Source organism: Eubalaena glacialis, chromosome 6, assembly GCF_028564815.1.
Source record: "Eubalaena glacialis isolate mEubGla1 chromosome 6, mEubGla1.1.hap2.+ XY, whole genome shotgun sequence".
Lineage (NCBI taxonomy): Eukaryota > Metazoa > Chordata > Mammalia > Artiodactyla > Balaenidae > Eubalaena > Eubalaena glacialis.
The window spans coordinates 128,996,716-129,019,854 of NC_083721.1; the positions used below are offsets into that span (position 1 = coordinate 128,996,716).

Here is a 23,139-nt window from a genome sequence, read left to right on the forward strand (position 1 = left end):
GAAACTGTTCTGGGCTCATTATATCCAATATTTAAGTGTTAAGTTCTGAGATAGGTAGTATTAGCTCTACTTTGAAATTAAGGAAACTGACACCAATATAAGATCACTTGCTCTAGATGAAAGTATTTAATGGTACTTAATTTTCCATTCAGTGAGTATTCTAACAATCTTAATGGGATTTTTACTTTTATTAAATTTTCCCCAAGTGCTCACTGTAATGCATGATGCAGGTAACTTTCAGTCAGCCAAACAAATTATAGATTATATCAGAGGGAGATTTGTAGTCAGCTTTTCATTACACATGAGAATGTGCCTCTTACAGATTATCTGCTTTAAATGCTTTCATCTGAGTAAATAATAGTTCTTTCAGCTTAGTTTGTCTTATCTTTTCTGGTCTTTGTTGGCCATCCTTAATCTTTTTCTTTTAAAGTACAGAACATACCATACAGTTTTGAGTCTATTTATACAGTAATTATCCCCAACATCCAAGATTAAGTTCTTAAAATCCAGATAAAATTCACATTTGAGGGACTTAAGATGGCAAAAATAGGCCTTAGGGAACCAAGTTCAGGAGTAAACCTAAAAACACCCTTACAGCTTATATCACTCTAATGAAACAGTAGGGACTACACACTCAGCCAAGTCCCACCAGTGACATTTTATTCACATTAACACTTTGTTCTCTGCTGTATCCCAGTGCCTATGACATTACCTGACACACAGTAAGTGCTCATTAATTATTTGTTGAACTAGTGAATAATAAACTTTCCTTTTAACAGTATGTCACTAATTCAGAATTTCTGTCCTGCGACTTCAAATCTTTATCTTGTGAATTCCTTTTGCCTTGATGCGGAGAGTATGCTTGTTAACTGCTTTTGTGTGGGTGGGGTGGGGGGGAGGATCTACTCTCTCCATGTGTTTAAAACCTTTCAGATTTTATGCTTAGCAGATATACTGGTACCTGGTCCACCCCCACTGTGCTTCCTAATGCTCCCTGGAGTCCCCTCTGTCAGCTCCATTTAACCATTTCTCAGCTCTGTCATTTCACTATAGTTGTGCTCTAAAGCCTGGGTATACTTCCCTTATCTTTCTCCAGGCTTTACTGTAACATAACTGCTTTATCTGGGTCATCTACTTTGCTTCGTTTTTCTTTTTGTACCCTTCTGTGTCCTTCTGCAGGGCCATCTACTTCTCCTTTCATAATTCATCTCATTGGTAATTTTTTGTTTAATTTCCTTCTTTCCTTCAAAAATGGAGGTTCTCTGAGGACAGGGATTATCCTAGTGTTAATTCCCATTGTTATTCCAAGTGGGTACCTGGCAGACAGGCTCATAGTAGATACTCAGTAAGTTTTTGTTGAATGGTTGATCTGTTTTTGGTTCTCCCTGCTTTTCCTCCTCTTTTTATCACCAACAGAAGTTACTTGCCACTCGTGTATTGAGAGTAAAATTCTTGAAAGAGCCAAAATGGTTTTTGGAAGTAAATTCAAATGAACTTGAATTTCAAATAAGGAGATATTATACTCTTTGAGGTGATGAGTGCAGCAGTTAAAAAATCAGTATGTTATATATACAATGGAATATTTCTCAGTCATGAAAAGGAATGAAACTGAGTTATTTGTAGTGAGGTGGATGGACCTAGAGTCTGTCGTATAGAGTGAAGTAAGTCAGAAAAAGAAAAACAAATACCGTATGCTAACGCATATATATGGAAGCTAAAAACTTGGTACTGATGAACCTAGTGGCAGGGCAGGAATAAAGACACAGATATGGAGAATGGACTTGAGGACACGGGGAGGGGGAAGGGTAAACTGGGACGAAGTGAGAGAGTAGCACTGACATATATACGCTACCAAATGTAAAATAGATAGCTAGTGGGGAACTGCTGCATAGTTTCCCTGCTAATTAAATGATGTGGGCAAGCCTTTGAACCACGTTGAGGCTCAGTGTACTTACCTAAATGAAGATGATATGTTGCCTTCTTTACTTTGCAGGATTGTCAGAAGGATTAAATCAAATTGATAAAATTGTGTATGAGACCTATAAGGCACCATACAAGTGTTTCTTTATTTTCTTACATTTCGCTGGTGGTTTACATGTTGAGTGTGTAGCGTTTCCTCCTGTTTAGCTTGTTTAGCTTATGGAATGGGAAGACCATCCCTTAGGTCATTTGTATCAGCCACAGCACTTAACGTGGACCTGAAACATGACTGTTAGTTCTGTAGCTGCTTTATTTTTTATTGCTCAGCAGATCCCTGAATTTGTTGGCTCCTCACGAGCTTTCGTGGATTTGTCTGTCATCTTATAGGTTGCATGTTCTACCTGTTTGCAGTGTCTGTATCACAGTCAGCTGGTAGTGGTTGTGCAGGTTGGAGCTTATGTCCCCACTTATTCAGCCTTTGACTGAAGAATCTTTGAAGTCTTGCTCAGGAAGCCAGAGTGGGCTCAGCAGTTCTTATGAACCAGTCCCTATTTTTAAATTTGGTGCACATGGTTAATCAATCAGAATATGCTCTTTTCATTATTCTCTCGTACAGAGAGAGAGATTGAAAAGTGATAGTTTGATTTTCAGAATTTTAAAGAACAAGGCATCAAAGTGGGAGGACAAAGAGATGCATTCATCCCTGCTCTTTCTAGCAGGGTCTCCTAGTTTTCCACCTTTATCCTGTGTATATAATTCTATTCTGAGCAGCTTTAAGGGACATCTAAATCACTGTGTTCTCGTACTTCACTAAAAGGAGACAGCATCTGTATGGAAGCATATTGCTGAAGTGTACAAAAGAATTGTATCTTGTTTATAAGTTTATTTTATGAGTTTATGGGTTTAATTTTTAAAAGAAGAAAACTAGGGGCTAATTCATTCAACAAATACTTATTACACATTGTTTTTCAGCCGCTGTTCTAGGCTCTAGGTATACAGTGGTGAACAAGATTCCTGCCCTCAGCGGGCTTAGCAGGAAAGATTGACATTAAACACGTAATTATGAAGGTGCTGTGTTGTGAAAGTGGAGTATAAGGTCCTCTGGGTGGGTTTTCAGGCGGAGGGAACATGAGCAAAGGTAAGACACTGGGAGTAGCCAAGCATGAAGCTAGAGAAGTAGGGAAGGGCTGGAGCACAGAGGATGGGGAACTTCATCTTGTTGACATTTGCTTTCTTTTATCATTTATAAGTATTTGCACTTTGAATCTGTTAAAGAAAAGATCTTTGGTGTATTTTTTTCATTTGACTGTTGCACTTCTATATTTTAGCCTGAGAACATTTTGTGATTAGTAGTGATCTAAAAAATCGGATGTTTTAAATATAACAGGATAGATTTTTCAGTTATCTCATGACTCAAAGTGTATATTCTTGTGAAATTTTTAAGACACTGGTGAAAACATTTGAAGTATGTGATCTTCCTGTTCGAGCTGCCAAGTTTGTTGCGAGGAAGAATTGGGCTGTGACGGGGGCGGTAAGTAATTCCTTGCGCTTCTAACCCATCTCTGAACCTGTCAGTGGCTGCTTTGGCAGCAAGTCGCAGAGCTTTGACTCTTGCTTTGTTTTGTTAATTAGTGCCTTGTTTTGGAACCTGGGCTTTATACCCTGAGCCTATAATATACTTTTTTGTGCAGTTTATTTCATAACAGTAACAATGGTGTTAAACTTTCCATTTCTAGGATGACATGCAGATTAGAGTGTTCAACTACAACACTCTGGAGAGAGTTCATATGTTTGAAGCTCATTCAGACTACATTCGCTGTATTGCTGTTCATCCAACCCAGCCTTTCATTCTAACTAGCAGCGGTAAGAGATGACCCCTTTTGGTCATGTGCGTCTCTTTGAGTAATTCATTTTCATTCAGTGAGACATGCAATTCTTTACTGCTGTTACAAGCAGAGTTCTAATTCCAAGCAGCCTTTAAACTATTTAAATCCATTAACGTGCTATCAGTGCTGTTTACTTTTGTATTTTAATGAATATCAGCTCTACTTAGGATTTGTATAGCAGTTGCTCCAATTCCCGTCAGGGAAGAGTTGAAGGTCTAGATGCTGAAACGTCTACTGAACAGAAAGCTAATTTACTTGCTGATTGAGTGAGTTTTTGGCAGATTGCCATATACCCTAGTCAATTTTATCTTTATACTCAGACTAGCTTGCTCCTTGGCATTATGTATAAAACAGTGGAGCTTTTGGAAGGCATTTAAAACCAGTTGCACTGAACTGGTAATAGCTCTTTGAAACATTTTTAATTTAGAGATTGAGAAGTAACTCAAAACTTTTTTTTTTTAACCAATCTTGTGTTAAAAGAGAAATGCTTATTTCTGAAATAGTCATTGCCATCATTATTCATTCATACTTAGACTCTAATCAAACTTGTTCCTCTTTCATCATTCTGTAAAGCCCATTGAGTCTGTCTTAAATTTTTTTCCATGAAATTTGTATATTTGCTATTAGTAATCTCTCTCTTTTATCTCCACTCTTTAGAGAGTTAAATTTATTCTTAGAATAAATAAGCATTTTGAAAAATCTGTTCAATTCCTATTCTGTTTCTTTAAGTCATGGAATATATGATTTGTGTTAGATTTGCTGCCTTAAAAGGCACAGAGACTCTGCACCTTAGTTCTGAATGAAAGAAATAGAAATTGCAACTAACTGGAGACTTTCTTTTGGTCTAGATGACATGCTTATTAAACTCTGGGACTGGGATAAAAAATGGTCTTGCTCACAAGTGTTTGAAGGACACACCCATTATGTTATGCAGATTGTGATCAACCCCAAAGATAACAATCAGTTTGCCAGCGCTTCTTTGGACAGGACTATCAAGGTAGGATGTCCACTGTTGGTGTCAGTTATGATTGTTGCTGAAATATAGTTGTGTCAGGTATTATACTACTGGCTGCCCAGAAAGTTATTCCTGTCTGAGAAGTTTCTCCCAAAAGCTCATTTTGAAGCAAAATAAGACTTCTCTTTTTGATCCAGAAGGGCATATTCTGTTGAGAAGAACAGTGTGGCAGCTCAGTGCTCTTAATGAAGGAGTGTTTTTCCATGTGGAAGCAATATGGTGTAAGACTTTTTAAACCTCTGCACACCCAGAATAAGAAAATGCCTGTATCTTCTCTAGGTTACTGTTTCCTCTCCTTTAGTATATTTGTTGTTGACTTCTGCTGATTATTAATCTGTTTTATATTTAAATGTCATCTGCCTCCATTCTTTTTCTTACTTCATTTCTCCATACTGCTTCCAGTTATCTTTCTAAAACATGGATTCCATCTTGTCAGTTCCCAGTCTAAGGATAAAGTCCAAATGCCTTGGTGTGGAATACAAGGGTTTCCAAGACTAGCCTTAGCTAATGTTATGAGATATCTCCAGTAACCCTGGTCTACTCACCATTTTCTAGAGAAGCCCAGAACCTCACCTAATTCAGCTGGTTCTTCTGCCTGCAGTATTCTTTATTCTGCCATTTTGATTTCTTTTCCTCTGGAGAATTACTCATCTTTCAAGGCTTATTAGCACAGTTATTTACTCTGAGAAGCTCTCTTCAGACATTCATTTCACCTCTAGACAGAGCCAGTCATTTTCATCCCGTTCCTTCCATCGCTTTTTGCCTCTATTATGGCCTTCATGTTGAATAATAATGAACGTGTCTCCGGAAATTTTTATCCCTGAAATGTTGATGTTTGGGGCAGGAACTGTGTGTTACCCCCTCCCCCAAACAGACACACGTTAGCAAGCAGCACAGTGCCTTGCCTATACTAGATGCTTAATACATGTTGCAGTGAGTGTAAATACATTGCTTTTCCCACTGTAATATTTAAAATATTTCTATATGCGTAGATTTAAAATATACATTACATAAACTTTTGCTTGCATGTATAGGCTTACATCTATATAACATTTTTATTAGTTTTCCTTTAACTTTTATAAAATGTTATATGCTGTTTGTCTGGCAATTTATTATTAAATGCTATATGTTGAGTATCTTAGGACTTCGGCTTACTTTATTTTTTTTCCTTTCACTGGATTGTCCTTGCTTTTGACATAGGTTGAAACTTTGAAATTAGTTTTGAACCTTCTTCACTAAATTAGGTATATCTTGAAGACAAAAATTGTCTTATCTTTGGCTCTAGTAAAGTTTGTTTACACATCTTTATACTCCCCACAGGGCCTCCCACGTAGTAGGCATACAAAATAAATATTTGTAAAGGTAAAGCTCAATACCAGTGCTGTAGTAATATTTGACTACTTTCCCATACTTTTAATTTTTTGACTAAGCAGTAGTTTTCTCCTTTTAATACGTCCTACTAAGTCCACTTTCATTAGCTTTATATTAAATCTCTCGTGAAGTCATTTCCTGCCCTTAAAGTAGTGTTTCTCAAAGTCAAGACACCTGGGGTGTCTGTTAAAAAAATCTAGATTCCTGGGCTTCATTGTAGATCCACTGAATCATAATCTCTAGGGATAAAGCCTGGAAATTGGCATTTTTCAGAGAATGCTATAGTGATTCTGCCCCCTGGAAATTCAAGGAAAGTGAGAAAAAACAAAAACAAGTGGGTGAAAAAATGAGCATCCTTGAGCGCCTCTCCCGGCTTTGGCATTTATATGACCTGTCAGGGGTGTGGTGGAGCTGCCTTCTGAAAAGCAAGGCCCCATGTTGACTGGCAGATGCTGTTGCTCTCTGAAGGTGTGGCAGCTGGGCTCCTCGTCACCAAACTTCACTCTGGAGGGACATGAAAAAGGTGTGAACTGCATTGATTACTACAGTGGGGGCGACAAACCATACCTCATTTCAGGTGCAGATGACCGTCTTGTGAAAATATGGGACTATCAGGTACAGTTTTTTCATAACTTACTTGCCATATGTTAGATATGCTTCTTACTGTTACTTACAGGACAGTTAAAACTTGGGTTGTTGAACTCTGTTTATAGCATAATAACTTAAGGCATCAGAATTTGCACCTAAACTGTGGTCTCAGACTTTCATTTATATTTGAAAACTAGCAGACAAATGAATAAATGTCAGGACATCACCACGGTACAATCATTTTGCCACAAAGACTCTTGTAAACCTAGGTATGTTACTACACTTTTTATCTCCAAGAGTATGTTAAATTTTTATTTTTTTGTTTCTCACATCAAAATTTCAATAAACAGTTAATAAAATGAGGCCTAGAAACCAGTTGTACTGAGATACTCAAATTTGTGTTTAAATACAGGATAAAAATATTAAAGACATCATCTTAGGAATTTGAGGGAATGATACTTAGATGAAGACCACATCTTTCGGGGGTGTGTTGTGTTTTCTTCTTTAAATGTGATAGTTACATTTACATTTGCCTGTACTATCAAATAATTAGAGAAAATGTGTACACAGTAAGATGGTTCTATTTCAAAAATCTCTATTGAATACTGTTTAGATGTCATAACCACTCTTATTTATTATGTATCTGTGCACTGGGAAAATTAAGGATGAGTTATTGTTTGCCACTAATAAAAGTGTTTTCTGTGTACTGATTACAGAATAAAACATGTGTACAGACACTGGAGGGACATGCCCAAAATGTGTCTTGTGCCAGTTTTCATCCTGAGCTGCCAATTATAATCACAGGTTCAGAAGATGGTAAGTTAGAAATGAATATTTATTCCTGTGTTTAATATCATTACTAAGTGGATATTTAAGCTGGCTAGTGCCCTGCATTTTCATTGGAAGTTTCAAAGGATTTTGATATTTTTATTAGAGTAGACTACTTAAGCTATAAAAGAGTAAAGGGGCATTATTATCAGCATCATTCTAATGTGTTTTGACTCTGTTACTTAAATAAGAGGACACCCAGAAGTGCTAGAGAAAAGCTGAAAAAGCCTGTGCTTTGGAGTCTAAAACCCCGGGGTCAAATTCAGCCTCAGCCGCTTCATAGATGTGTGGTTTGGGTACATTATGAAATGGGAATAGATATATCTGCCTCATAGGATTACAGTGAAAGGATGTGAAGAAATCACGTGTAGAAAGCATCTGGCACATAGTGGGCACTGTACCCAGGAATCCTGTCATTATTTCACACTTAAGATCACATTTCTTAGTTTTAGTTTCTTATAAATTTTCTATTATTTATTAATGTTGCTTTATAAAATCACAGACTATAGATCAAGAAGTTAAGCTGCCAGGAAGTGTGTTCTGTTTGAATATAAAGACTTCCATGTGGCTGGTTCACCTGACAGTTCATTCTTGGATGTTCAAATCAAAAGGGCATATTCACATGGTTCTTTTCAGGAACCGTGCGTATTTGGCATTCAAGCACCTATCGCCTTGAGAGCACATTGAATTATGGCATGGAGAGGGTATGGTGTGTGGCCAGCCTGCGAGGGTCCAACAACGTTGCTTTGGGCTATGATGAAGGGAGCATCATTGTGAAGGTAATCTCTCATTACACTGTCTCTGAATAGATGGACATAGGGGAAGCAGTTATCTTCCAAGTCACCAGTTTTGTTAAACTGGCACTTCTGTCATTAAGCTCAAGAGATTAAGCACCGGAGATTTAAAGTGGAAGAAAGGAGCCCTCCATTAAATGAAAATAGAAAATGTTAATTTTGTCGTGGTTTTATTTTGTTTTCCTTTTCATTGCTAAGAGTCATTTGTCATTCCTCCAGCTTGGTCGGGAGGAACCTGCCATGTCCATGGATGCCAATGGAAAGATAATTTGGGCCAAACATTCAGAAGTCCAGCAGGCCAACCTAAAAGCAATGGGAGATGCTGAAATTAAAGATGGAGAAAGATTGCCACTGGCAGTAAAGGATATGGGCAGTTGTGAAATATACCCTCAGACTATCCAGCACAATCCTAATGGGCGGTAAGCCACCACCAAAATCTCTCTCTGGGCTTCTGTGTATGTTTGCATATCCACAGCATATCCCACCCCTGCCCTTTGGTGGGCATTCCTCATTGAGCTTTTGCCATGGCCTCACAGTCCTCAACACAGCAGCAGGCAGCCATGCCAGCTGATGGGGTTGGCATGCAAGGTGAAGCATAGTTGCCTTATCCTGGCCTTATCCCACCACGCAGTTTTGAACAATTGAATAGTTTTGTGTTGACTCTTTATTTCAAATGTGTTGGTATATGTCCTTACGCTCCTTCAAGGCCTAGAATCATGTCTTATCCTGAGACTTAGTGGGTGCTCTCCAAATACTTGCTGACTCATTGCTCTTAAGAAGAAGAGTTGTGAGGTCTTTGTCTTTTGAAAAAATTTTGGGACTGCTAATAATTCTGCTTCTTCTCTGTAATTTGAATCATCAGCTCTGTTTCTCCCTTAAGATTTGTAAAGCACTGAACATCTTGTGAGAGGAGAGTTTCTAGTACAATAAGTTGAAACCTGTGAGTTTTAAAAATTATTTTACAATAGATCTGGGCATTTTATAATGCTGTCCTGAGTATTAAAAAAGACAGAGTATATAAACCAAGTACACTGCCTAGTTCAGTAAATGGTATCCTTAATTACTTGTAATAAAATTTTATGAAGATTAAGAACGCATTGCATTTTTTCTCCTTAATATCATAAAACGTTTCTTGCTTAAGTTTTACATTTCACCTTTGGCCATCTAATAACAGCCAATATGTCTATTGAGAAAATTTTGACTATGCAACATTCTTTTTTTCTTATATTTAAATGTTAAAATATCCTGTTTATTTTGATAAGTTTAACAGTCATTAAAAACTGGGGTAAGATATCTTTACTCATTTGAATGATCAGCTTTAAAATGAAGATAGCCTTGCAACAAGATAGTGCCTTCCTATGGTGTAAATGTAATGAGCAAACTGCCAGGCATCTTGGTGCTCAACAGATGCTCGTCGAATTAGGGGAATCTTCCCCTGTGTGCCTCCACCCTCTCATCTTCCTGACCCTTTGTTTATAAGAGAGGCCACTGCAGTAACATTTTCAGCCGTAACCCCCTCTTCATAATCTGCTTTTGATTTGTTGGGTGGAATATTTATGTCTAGCTCCGTATTCAGAGAAATATATAACTTTAAAAGATAATAGGTTCATTTGTAACAGTCAACTGAAATCACGTTTGTTATTAGAAATATTTTACCATAAAGATGAATCATTGTTTCTTAACTTTTACATGTCATTGGTCCTCTGTACTTCCCTCCCTGGGTTCTATAATTTCTAGGTTTGTTGTGGTGTGTGGTGATGGCGAATATATCATCTACACAGCAATGGCACTGAGAAACAAGAGCTTTGGGTCTGCCCAGGAGTTTGCGTGGGCCCACGATTCTTCAGAGTAAGTTTTGGCTGTGTCATATCCAGCTTGCCCTGATTCCCAATGGGTGTTTGTGCAGCTGTATTAAAGAGGTTTGCAAGGCTCAGTGCAGGCTGTGCTTCACCATGTTAAAGAACAGTTCTCACCAGAGCTGTATTGGAAGATTGGTCAGGGGCAGCTATGCAGCCTGAGCTGCCTCTGCCTTTTCTGTGTTCAGTACTGAGCTGGCTCACTCAATCTGATATAATAATCACATTAAACCGGGGACCCGCACCTATTTCCTTGGTGGAGCCCATGGCAGGGCCTGGTACTTATGGGCTGAAGGCAAAGTAGGCCCTCAAATCAAGACCGTGGCAGGCCCTCCCCAGGACCTGGCATCCTGAGCTGCTGCTGCCCTTTTCTGAGCTACTGGGGAGAGATGCTAGATTCTGATGTAATCTTGATGAAAACCTCAATGAATCTTTATTTTTTTTAATATCTTTATTGGAGTATAACTGATTTACAATGTTGTGTTGGTTTCTACTGTACAACAAAGTGAATCAGCTATATGTATACATATATCTCCATATCCCCTCCCTCTTGAGCCTCCCTCCCACCCTCCCTATCCCACCCCTCTAGGTTGTCACAAAGCATCAAACTGAATCCCTGTGCTATGCAGCAGCTTCCCACTAGCCATCCATTTTACATTTGGTAGTGTATATATGTCAGTGCTACTCACTCACTTCATCCCAGCTTCCCCTCCCCGCCGTGTCCTCAAGTCAGTTCTCTACGTCTGCGTCTTTATTCCTGCCCTGCCATTGCAGGTCTGTTTACAATAGCCAGGACATGGAAGCAACCTAAGTGTCCATTAACAGATGAATGGATAAAGAAGATGTGGCCCATATATACAATGGAATATTAGCCATAAAAAGAAACGAAATTGAGTTATTTGTAGTGGATGGACCTAGAGTCTGTCATACAGAGTGAAGTAAGTCAGAAAGAGAAAAACAAATACCGTATGGTAACACATATATATGGAATCTTTAAAAAAAAAAAAAAGTTCTGATGAACCTAGGGGCAGGACAGGAATAAAGATGCAGATGTAGAGAGTGGACTTGAGGACACGGGGAGGGGGAAGGGTAAGCTGGGATGAAGTGAGACAGTGGCATGGACATACACTACCAAATGTAAAATAGTTAGCTAGTGGGAAGCAGCTGCATAGCACAAGGAGATCATCTCGGTGCTTTGCAACCACCTAAAGGGGTGGGATAAGGAGGGTGGGAGGGAGATGCAAGAGGGAGGGGATAGGGAGATATACGTATGCATATAGCTGATTCACTTTGTTATAAAGCAGAAACTAACACAACATTGTAAAGCAATTATACTCCAATAAAGATGTTTAAAAAAAAACTCATTTTCTGTAATGTTACCTCCTTTTTTTTTTTTTTTTTTTTTTTTTTTACAATCTTAGGATCCATTTAATTTTATTTAAATATATCATCACCCTCCTTGAGAATTGAAATCAAGGACTTGGGATCCTAATTTGAAAATGAGACAGAACAACACAGAGGAACCTGTTTCCTCAAAACAGTAATGGGCTTACAGAATGCCTTTTAGGAACTTATACCTAATTAAGTCTGTTCATTCCTTGCATAAACTTTAAGCATCCTCAAATTTTATACATCTCTAAATAAAGTGGAAAAAGGGGAAAAACCACATTTAGCTGCATAATTCAAATAAAAGTATTTCTTTACTCACGTCCCATTCTTAAAACAAATTCTGTCTGAATTCAAAATGTTCATAAAATAGTCTCATTAAAAACAGGAAAAATTTACGTCTCAATTATTATAGTCACTGACCGGTCCCATTTTGATTCCTGTTTGGTGCATGTAATAAACTTCGGGGCTTACGTTTTTTTCAGACACTGAATTACATCTTTACAGTTTTCTTAGTTTTGTTTTCCCCATATTTTGTGTTGCCTCTTCTGCCGGCAGTGGTAACTTAAGCCTCAGTGTTGCATAGTAAGATGCATGCTTTTTATTTTTTAACAAAAAGGTCACTGAGAGGTAAGATCTTTTCATAAATTTCCTAAATAAACTCATTCATGCACAGTTCCATATACTAAAAGGTACTTTGTTACCATCTTAAGCAAAATTATGGTTCATGAGTCACCTTACCTCTCTCAACATACCTCTCCCTCCATTTTGATAGTTTCCTCTTTTCAGCTTTATCCAGCCCAGACCCTGTTCAGCATCTTTCCCGTCTTGAGCAAAGCACTTGTCAGATCACTTCCTCATATACTCCCGAGTATCCAACCACAGCCCCTTTTCAAGGCAGAGGCCTGAGTATATATGATTTATTAAGTTGTTGCCAAACATGGCTGACTAATGAGCCACTTATAATAAAAGTTTTTATTTTTTAAGTTACTTTTATTGAGGTATAATTTATACGAAATAAAATGCACTGTTTTACGTGTATATTTCAGTGAATTTGGACAAATGGATATAATCTGTAACCACCAGCACAATCAAGATATATAGAACATTTCTATCATCTCAAAAACAATCCCCTTGTGTCCCTTAACAGTCAGCACCCCAGCCCCTACTCCCCAGTAGATTAGATTTGTCTTCTTTAGGGTTTCATGTCAGTGGAGTTGTGTGGTATGCACTCTTAACGTCTGGCTTGTTTTGCTCAGCATAATGTTTTTGAGATTTATCCATGTCGTTGCATGGATGGGTAATTGGTTCCCTTTTTTGCAGAGTAGTATTCCATTTTATGAACAGACCACAGTTGGTTTAGTTATTCACCTATTGAGGAACATTTGGATCTTTTCAGTTTCTAAAATAGTTTGTAAGCCCTAGTAATTTGTGTAATAGACCTTGTGAAACCCATTCATTATTTGTCCAACTATAAGCAGTTCACTGATCTCTCAGGAAAAAATATATTAGTGAATTTTCAACTATTAATTTTATATTTTTGCATAATTCACTACTCAAATATATTTGAAGATATTTGTAACATTTGGTGGAATTGCAGTTTAGTATATACATAATATGCTATGTTTGCTTTCCTTTTTTTTTCCCCCTAGATATGCAATAAGAGAGAGCAACAGTGTTGTAAAGATATTTAAGAACTTTAAGGAAAAAAAATCATTTAAACCAGATTTTGGAGCTGAAAGTGAGTGCTGTTTATATATGATACAATTTTAGAAGCTTTATAATGGCTCAAAAACATCTAAAGATCTAAAATTTTTTTTGTTCTTTTTAGGTATCTATGGAGGCTTCTTACTGGGAGTCAGATCTGTAAATGGCTTAGCTTTCTATGACTGGGACAATACAGAACTCATACGCAGAATTGAAATTCAGCCCAAACACGTGAGCTCCCTCCATTGCTGTTTTTGGAGTGTACATCTTTGTGACAAGCTCTGAGTCCCTGAGGCCAAGAAACATCCTTGTACCCTGCTGTCCCTGTTCCATTGTGCTGGACACAGTGCCATGTACCTCAGGATTGCTTAGAAAAGGAGAGTCGTGGTATTTGAGTGAAGCAGTAGATGTTGGGCTTTTTGAAAAGTATAAAAAGTTATACAAATGCCAAGTGCTGTTCATATTTTAAATGGCTTTAATGCTTTGAAGATAAGTAGCCAGGGAGTTCTTGACCTGGAAGGGCCTGCAAGTCTCCCACTCAGTTCAGAAAGCCTTTTCATACTTTACCTGATAATGGCTGTTTAAAATTTAGGTAGCCGTTCTCCAGTGACAAAGTTTTCAGCCTTTAGATCTGCCTGCTTCTTTGACAGCTTTAACTGTCAGGAAATTATCTGTGGAGACAAATCCACCTCCCCAGGGTCCTGGTTCTGTCTTCTAGAGCATGCATTCTCAGCAGGGGGACGTCGTCCCCTAGGGGGAAGAAATTGGTTCCTGAAACCAATTGATGACAAACTGTACTCTCTTTATCTATAAAGCATAGATGCACATATGTTTATACACATTATGTGTTTGTGTACCGTATGTATATGTTTATGTATTAATATATGTATAGACATATAGTATCTGTGATATTAAAACTTCAGGGGAAGGCGATTGGGAAAAAAATGCCTAAAAATGGTTTGGGGTGGGGGTCACATGGGAAAAAAAAAGAGTGAGAAACACTGTTCTAGAGCAATAGGGAATAGGCTAGTGCTCCTCTGAATCTCAGCACCCCTGGCACTTACTGCCAGCGCTCCTTGCTGCCTCCCTTAGGTCCTTCCATTTCTATAAATAGAACAGTAGTGCCCTGTCCCCCTCCCAAATATGTGTGTATATACATGACAAAATTGTTAAGTGTATACTTAGTATCTTAATGTAGGATGATAAATCTTGTAGGAAACAAAGTGTATGCAGTTTGTCATACCCACTCGAAAATCCGAAATCATTTATCTGTGTTTTTGTTTGTCATGTTGCAGATTTTCTGGTCTGACTCTGGAGAGCTAGTCTGTATTGCCACTGAAGAGTCATTTTTTATCCTTAAATATCTGTCGGAAAAAGTTTTGGCTGCACAGGAAACACATGAGGGAGTTACTGAAGATGGCGTTGAAGATGGCTTTGAAGTAATTGCATCAGCACAACTTTAGCTTTGTTTTTAAATGATTTATATTCTTATAGCAGAACTTCACTCATTGTAACATTTTACTATAAAATAGGTTTGGGGAAACTAATAAGCATTTAAGGAGTTAAGGTAAAATGTGAAAATTAAAATCCTGGCTCAGAGATCAGGGTCTGAAAGTATTTGTTCAAAAGAAATTTGTGCTTTGATTTTAGGAAACCTTTAGACTAACTTTGATTATCTTTCAGTAAGGAAATTAGAAGGTGTTTTGGTCTTAAGACAGTTTAGCCAGAGTTATTTAAAATGAGCGCTCGAATGTAAAGATAAATCATCCATTGTGGAGGTGTCTTGGAAGACTTTTTGAAATACTTATTATGCCAGTCTCATGTATGTTAGGAGTTTAGATCAGCATATTCTTAGATTACAGCTTTGACGCAACAGTGAGATTTTACAGTACAGATACTCATCCAGGAATCTGTTCTTAAGTGAAGAAAGTAGAATTTCCAAGGAAAGATTTTCTTTCTTGAAATAGGATTCTTTCTCTGCATTTCTTATTCTACGTATCACCTCTAATTATATTCAGTTTTTTGTCATTGACAGGATTCCTATTGCTGAATAAGATAATAATAGACTTTATTTTTTTCCTGCAGGTTCTTGGTGAGATTCAGGAAATTGTGAAAACAGGGCTGTGGGTAGGCGACTGCTTCATTTACACAAGTTCTGTGAACAGATTAAATTATTATGTCGGAGGAGAAATAGTCACCATTGCTCACTTGGACAGGTAGCTGAGTATTGTTTTGCTTTTGTCTTTAGCATCCTAAATTTAAAAGCATACTTTTTAAACATAAACAAAACCAATTCCTGGCTTTTAACAATGATAGGCCTGATTTTTCAGTGTTTTAATAGGTGGCAATTGCTAACCAAAATTGCATCAATCAAATGGAAAGATTTTGAGCAAGAGGCAGAGTGAGTGAGTGACTGCAAGAGAGAGAGAGTGTGTACATATACTGATTTGGGCTTAGTTCTAAATTAGTTTCCGTTTCTCTTACAGGACGATGTATCTCCTGGGCTATATTCCTAAAGACAACAGGCTTTATCTGGGGGATAAGGAACTCAACATCGTTAGCTACTCCCTGCTGGTTTCAGTGCTGGAATACCAGACAGCTGTCATGCGGAGAGACTTCAGCATGGCTGATAAGGTCCTTCCGACCATTCCGAAAGAGCAGAGGACCAGAGTTGCTCACTTTTTGGAAAAGCAGGTAAGGGGGTGGGGGTTGGTTGGTTGTTTTGTGTGTGTTTTTGAAAACCAGCAATTTGAAAGAATGTTAATACGAATTTGAAGAACTTTATTTCTTAACTACCACTGATTTCCTGATGGCAATGGAATTTCTCTTGTAAATTTAAGTCACTTGTTATACTCCTTCTCCTTTCTCATTGCCCTTCGTATCCCCTTTAAATGTTGGAGGTGATTATTAGTCTTCCCTTTTTGTAGACTTCTTCTCCGTTCTATCAGTATTTTCATTTCTAAGCTGCATTTTTCTCTATCCTAGCTGGCTTCTCTCTCTCTCTTTGTAAAATATACATAAAATTTACCGTTACTGATAAGCCTTTTCCTTAATGTAGCAATTTTTAGTATAAATTCAAAGTTATATGTGCACAAAGTACAACGTTTTACAAGGCTTAGGAAGAAAACAGCCCTCCCTTCTCTCTCTCATTTCTACTCCCTAGCGGTAATCACTTGTAATTCTTTTAGCTGACTCTGTTGGCATTTATTTCCACATGTCTAACATGCTTATATTGCTGTTTCTCAGCTTTAGGCATTTCTTGGGACTTTCCACTCTATACAAGATGAGGAATTTATCTTTCTTTCACTCCCCCTGCTTCTACCACATAATGCCACTTTCCTATTCCTTAACCTCCCAATATAGTTACATCAAAATTTTGATTAAATTGGTATTCATTGTTTATATTACTGTGGCTGTGTAAACACTGTTCACAGCTGAGCCATGTGATATATTATAGCAATAGCTTTCTCTTCTTGCAGTTGTTTGTTTTCCCTGGAGTTAATAATTGTTTCTTTTTTTTAAACTTTGCTTATTTTTCTATGTACTTAGGGTTATTCTCCCTACTCTGATGGTTCTCCAGATTTCCTTGAAATCTCCTTTCCGTATGTTCAGTCTGCTTCAGGCTGAATTGGTTTCTGCCCTCATCATGGATATCCCCTCACCATCGTGTTGGGGCTTCCCTTTGGCTCTCTTGAGTTGGATCCGTTGTTTCCTATATTCCCTAATTTCTTTCCTGGTTTACTCCCTCATTTTGCTGGGGTATGTCCTTCAGTAGTTTCCTGAGAAAAGGGTTATTTATTAATAGCAGGTAAATTTTTTTGTGACCTCGATTATCTGGAAGTGCCATTGTTCTACCTTAAAAACATATTTGGCCATTTAACTGGATATAGAATTCTAGGTTGGAGATGATTTTCTCTCAGAATTTTGAAGACGAAATTCTATTTTGCCTTCTGCCTTCTAGCTTCTAGTTGTTGAGGTCTAAAGCCATTTATATGCCTGATTCTTGGTACCTGATCTGTTTTTTTCTCTTTGGAAGTTTTTTGGATCTTGTCCCTGTTGTTCTGTGATGTTATCATGATGGTGGGCCTTTGTGTAGGGGTCAGTTATCGTTCATTCTTCTGGGTATTAGATGAGCTCTCTTAATTGGAAACTCATTCCTTCATTTTTGAGAGATTTTCTTGAATCATTTCTCTGTTGATTTCCTTCGTTTTCTATATTCTCTCTGTGCAACTGTTATTCAGATGTTGGACCTCTTGCACTGGTTTTCTCATTTTGTTATTCTTGGACTTTCTAAATCTTGTTTATGGATCAAAGTTTCTCTTCATACCCTCTGTAAGGGTATGAATGATGGTTTTTGTTGTTTTCTTTTCCCCTTATGTGGTATGCTTTCTTCAGATTGCTGTTATTGGTTCATTCTGATCTCTGTCTTTCCTTTTAAAGATTTTCCTCAGGTGTCTCATGATCTTTGGGCACTCATTTAAGAGTGGAGGTCTAAGAAGCAGGTCAAAAGATCTGAGTTTATGGGTGAATTTATTGGCTGGACTAAAAATATGTGATGTGGCTAGGCCTTTTGATTGGGGAGCCTCAATCAATGTCAGTATCTTCATCTAATGAATTTAATGACTCTTCATTTATTCAATTAGTGAATTTAATGAGCACTTAATATTGTACCAGGCACTGTTCAGGCTGGCATATGGCCCTCATTGACATTTTAGTATTTTTAAGTCTTACCCCTTTGGCTGGTTAGTTTACAGAGAAGCTCCCCAATCACCATCCTTCTGCGGGCTGAGCAGAGTATGGCTTGGTGTCTCAGTATTTAGTATTTCAAATATTTAGTCTCAACATCCATTCTTACGATCTCCTGTTTTCCTTTTGCCACTCAGCACTCCTTCTGGGTGTGCAGGGATCCCTCAGACTGGAGACCCTCTAGTTTACCCTCTCCAAAGAACAAGATTCCGGTCTTCTGTGTGTGTCGAGAGGTCAGGGCGGGGAGAGGAGTGGGGACCTGGGGTATCTAACTGCTTCTTATATAGACTTTCAGGCAGTTTTGTTTATTTGCTGGTTTTAACACTACCCTTCACGAGACACCTCTGGGGATTCTGAGGTGTGAATCAGGTTGTTTCTATGCTGTCTTCACTCCTGATTTAGGGATTAGTCTTCTCTAGTGTTTTAACTTAATGTTTGTACTCCTCCACCAGCTTTCGAGCTTCCAAAATTGTTACTAATGTCTCTGCTGCCTTTCTGTGTGTCCTTGGGAGTTATGCTTTTAAAAAAGAACCCCCTAAGTGTCATTTCAGTGGGGATTTGCAGGAAAGCAAAAGTAAGTGTATATAGCCCACCTCATTTCATCTGCTTTGCCCTCACCTATATCTGACTAGTTCTATAGATCTTCCATCCTCCACTCTTGGATTTTATATTGTCTACATCAGTGCTAGGGAAGAAAGGGAGTAATGCAGATTATTCGGAATGCCTTGTTACATTGTACTCCTGGGAGAATGGAGGGAGGGGCAGCTTGTATAGTCTGGAAAGTTATTTTAAACACAGTGATACAGCAATGCTGAGTATCTACCCAGACAGAACTCAGACAGCTGTCCAGCTTCTCCATCCTGACCACCCCCTAACAGAGCATTCACTCTCAGTCTGAGGAAGTCTTCTGCAGCCTGAGCTTTTTGTCTCATATACCACATCCCTGGAGCTGAAGAACTTGCCCATAGGGCAGACCCCATCAGCCCTGTTTGTCTTGAGGGAGAAGCTAATATAGTAATTACGGTAGTTGGTTTAAAAGCTTGTTGCTGATGACTGGAGCATGGGAAGGCAGTTTTAGACTTCTGTGCTCTGGAATACTTGCTGATGAGTAAACTGGACATGCGACCAACAGTAAAGGCATAGGTAATGACACCAGGTCAGTATCAGGACCTGAAAGCAAAATGTTTGATAAATGACCTGCAGATGGTAGAAAATTGGAAGGTTTTACATTCGACTTCCTTTTCTCTGAGGCACTGGACTAGATCTCTGAGGCCCAGCTCAGGAGATTACAGACAGCTAGGTTTACACCACTGTGCCTGTCTTTCTCTTTTTGAAGTGGCTCTTTTTCAGTCAACTTTCCAAAATCCTTTTCTTTTTGACATTTGTTTACTTTTACATTTCTAAATTTTAGTGGTTGTTGTTTTACTTGAGTTTATCAAGCATTGGTCAGCTTCCACTGCTTAGAAAACAGTAGACATTGTGTGACTGAATTTTGTCTGCCCTGTTTTTTACCAGTTAATTTAACAGCTCCTTAATTTTTCTGTCTTCTAATTGAAGAGTATTTTTTATTTGTTACTTTGTTTGATTTAAGTAATGGGGCTTCCAATGTCAGCAGCATATTTAGTTTGAGAGAGCAATGGATTGTTTGCCATGTGTGTGCACTGTATATGTAGACTACACGCACACAGGTTTTTCTGTACATAAACACACATATTTTATCTGTTTAGGGCTTCAAGCAGCAAGCTCTTACGGTATCCACAGACCCTGAGCATCGCTTTGAACTTGCTCTTCAGCTTGGAGAACTAAAAATTGCATACCAATTAGCAGTGGAAGCAGAGGTATGTACTAATTTATGATTTTTTGTAACTGATGGAAGGGTCAGTAGGTACTTACATGTGTTTACTGTAAGTTGTGTTTTAAAGTTTTCTGAAATGCAAATTAGTGACTCATTTTGGTGAGGTTGTTGCCTTTCTTTGGTCTTCTGAAAAAATGAATTACGTTTATCTTTGCATAAATTAAATGGATTATATTGGAGATATGTATTATTATATTCTTATTAATATATTCTTAGCATTCTAATTTAAGAAAAAGTGTTTTTTTTAAATCTTACATGAGATCTGTTTTGGAAGAGAAGGAAAGCTAGAAGATAGTAGATAAAGGAGTCTGGAACTCTAAAAGAATGCAGACACAGCAGTAATTTGCCAATATCCCAAACTAGTGAGGAAGACGTTGGTTTTAAAGAAGGGTTCTGACATTTGGAGACAGTTTAATGACATTTTTATGGTTCGTTGTATATTTTGTATATTGAGGGCTCCCAGTTGTGGTTTAAGTCTAGCATTTACTGGTAAATTCATTTCAGATGTACTAAATAAATTTTAGCTATGTTAAGATCATCCAAATGAGCATTTTATTTGATTTCTGAGAAGCTACAAATGACAGAAATAATATTTATTATTAAATATTTAAGGACATAAAAAGGTTTTTCTGCTTTCAAAAAGTGGTATTAAATCATTCCTTAAAATAATTACAGTCTAATTACCTTAAAACTCGTTAGTTTTAGTTTCATTATGTAATTACAAAATAAGAATATAATGGGCTGATGATTATTCACATGCCGCATTAAATTTGATTTGTGTTTGAATTAATTTTATGTATGTGAATAATTTCGATTTCCTCATTATACGTTTTGTCATTCCGTTCTTATTTTGATAGAACCTACTTAACAAGCACAGCTCAGTATACATAAAATATGTATTTTATAATTATAGAAAAAGCACAGCTCAGTATACATAAAATATGTATTTTATAATTATAGAAAATATAAAATTGTTAGTACAGTGATGTTCAGACTAACAGAATAATGTTGATGTTGGAAATTCAAATGTTTATTTAAAAGATATTTTAATGTGGAATCTCTTTTCTTACAGTCAGAACAGAAGTGGAAACAACTTGCTGAACTTGCCATTAGTAAATGCCAGTTTGGCCTAGCCCAGGAGTGCCTGCACCATGCACAGGATTATGGGGGTCTGTTGCTTTTGGCCACTGCCTCTGGAAATGCTACTATGGTGAACAAGCTAGCAGAGGGTGCGGAGAGAGACGGCAAAAATAATGTGGCATTCATGAGCTACTTTTTACAGGGCAAGTAAGTATTAACCCAAGGTCTAAAAGAGGTGGGCACAGTAATAAAGCACTGACTTCTGCACTGACTTCAAGGGTGGTCTTTGGAGAGGAACATGAAGAAGGAACCCTGGAGAGAGTGCTGATGCCTGGCCAAGTGGTGCTGCTGATGGGAGCAGGCAGGAGGACAGTGCTGCTTTGGAAGAACTCAAAGGATGCTCTTCAGCAAAGGATGCTCTTACCACATTTGGTCTAAATGTTTGAGCAAAATGAGCTGCTCAGGGAGGCTCAACTGGGAGAAATGTTAAACGCCTTTCTCAACAGCCCTGCCACTTAGTGGCTAAGGTATTTTATTTAATGAAGGCAGGAGGCTGTTGAGCTGCTTGTTTCATTTGGTACCTGAGCGGCAGGTGATTTTACCCAAGTTGAATAATTCTGATCTGCTTAAAACAAAAATAAGGTGGATGAGGATGCCAGTTACTTTTAGATTTAATTTCAACTATAAAGCATAAAAATGTCATGTATTAAAAAGTCTAGCAGTTAGTGCATATCAGATCATTTCATTAGTTGACCATGTTATGAAATAAAACACAAAAGTATTCATTAACTTTGCCCTACATACTTTTTAAACCTCACACTTAATCATAAAAACTTTGAATGTGTATGTGTTTTATAACATATGTATGCGTAAATTTATATACCTATAAGAATAGGTCCACTATTTCTTATCAATAACTCAAAAACCCAAAAACATTCTGAGAATATTTGGTGGCAAAACCTGGCCTAAACGCTGAAGTATTATTATTAGTTGCTTTTATGCCACTTGGTTTGTTTTTATTGCATTTAGTATTCGTGTGTTATAGCAGAATATTGATGTTTGTGACTCTGATGCTGAGGGTATTATATAATGTATATGTACTTTTTAAAATCCAAAAAATTCTGAGTTCTAAAGCACGTTATCCACTTTATCAAACTTACACAGGAAAAAGTTAAAATTAAAAAAAGAAAATGGACACCTGGATATTTTCCTACTGGGCACCACTGGATTGTCCAGCATAGTCCGTGTTAGAGATGCTGCCCTCAAAACTATACTTGTGAAACTGAGTTTCTGCTCTTCATATTCTGAAGCCCTTAAATGTGCTCATCTAAGCTACCTTGTTTTAAAAAGCCCCTTAAGATTCTTCTTAGGGAAGTTAAGGAGACTGAAAAATCTCTCACACTCCTGGAGTCCGTTATGTAACACACTGGTGATGACAAGTTAGTGGCTCAGTGACAGAAACGAGGTGTATGTGTGAGAGATGGAGAGGGAGTGCTGACTTGCCAGCACTAAACCCACATTTCTTTAATGTGGTAAGTGCCATTATTATAGCATTTATTCTTGGTAACAGTGCCTCTCCTTTTTAATCTTTAGGCTTGATGCTTGCCTGGAGCTCTTGATTAGAACTGGACGACTGCCAGAAGCTGCCTTCCTGGCACGGACTTACTTACCCAGTCAGGTTTCAAGGTACAGACTTTTCATTTTAGGAAGAAATGTTTCAGATAAAAACAGAGCCCTTAACAGTCTCCCAATGGTTCTATGATATCTGTAATAGGGTGGTGAAACTCTGGAGAGAAAATCTCTCAAAAGTCAGTCAGAAAGCAGCAGAATCCCTTGCTGATCCAACAGAATATGAAAACCTTTTTCCTGGATTAAAAGAAGCCTTCGTTGTAGAAGAATGGGTGAAGGAAACACATGCTGACCTGTGGCCGGCCAAACAATACCCACTTGTCACGGTGAGTGCCTGGGGTGCCTCATCCCGTGTGACTACGGGGTGGAAAGGCATTCACGACTTAAGGTTTTGAACTGCACCACATACATTATGGTTCGATTAAAAGCTAGTATCTGGGATTTAGGCCAAGTTTATAGATGAATTATGCTTTCAGAA

General features: G+C 37.9%; 1 protein-coding gene across 1 annotated transcript in view; it reads left to right on the forward strand.

Moving 5' to 3' along the window:
* The window catches only part of COPB2 (COPI coat complex subunit beta 2), a 28,638-nt gene that overhangs the window by 4,553 nt on the left and 946 nt on the right, over positions 1–23,139 (forward strand). The window contains exons 3-19 of the mRNA XM_061194600.1: positions 3,365–3,451; positions 3,657–3,783; positions 4,655–4,803; positions 6,661–6,807; positions 7,497–7,596; positions 8,245–8,387; positions 8,622–8,821; positions 10,140–10,250; positions 13,297–13,385; positions 13,476–13,582; positions 14,647–14,790; positions 15,437–15,567; positions 15,838–16,045; positions 19,825–19,935; positions 21,025–21,239; positions 22,626–22,718; positions 22,807–22,987. Coding sequence (XP_061050583.1) covers positions 3,365–3,451; positions 3,657–3,783; positions 4,655–4,803; positions 6,661–6,807; positions 7,497–7,596; positions 8,245–8,387; positions 8,622–8,821; positions 10,140–10,250; positions 13,297–13,385; positions 13,476–13,582; positions 14,647–14,790; positions 15,437–15,567; positions 15,838–16,045; positions 19,825–19,935; positions 21,025–21,239; positions 22,626–22,718; positions 22,807–22,987 — 2,343 coding nt within the window. The remainder of the gene's footprint in view (positions 1–3,364; positions 3,452–3,656; positions 3,784–4,654; positions 4,804–6,660; positions 6,808–7,496; positions 7,597–8,244; positions 8,388–8,621; positions 8,822–10,139; positions 10,251–13,296; positions 13,386–13,475; positions 13,583–14,646; positions 14,791–15,436; positions 15,568–15,837; positions 16,046–19,824; positions 19,936–21,024; positions 21,240–22,625; positions 22,719–22,806; positions 22,988–23,139) is intronic.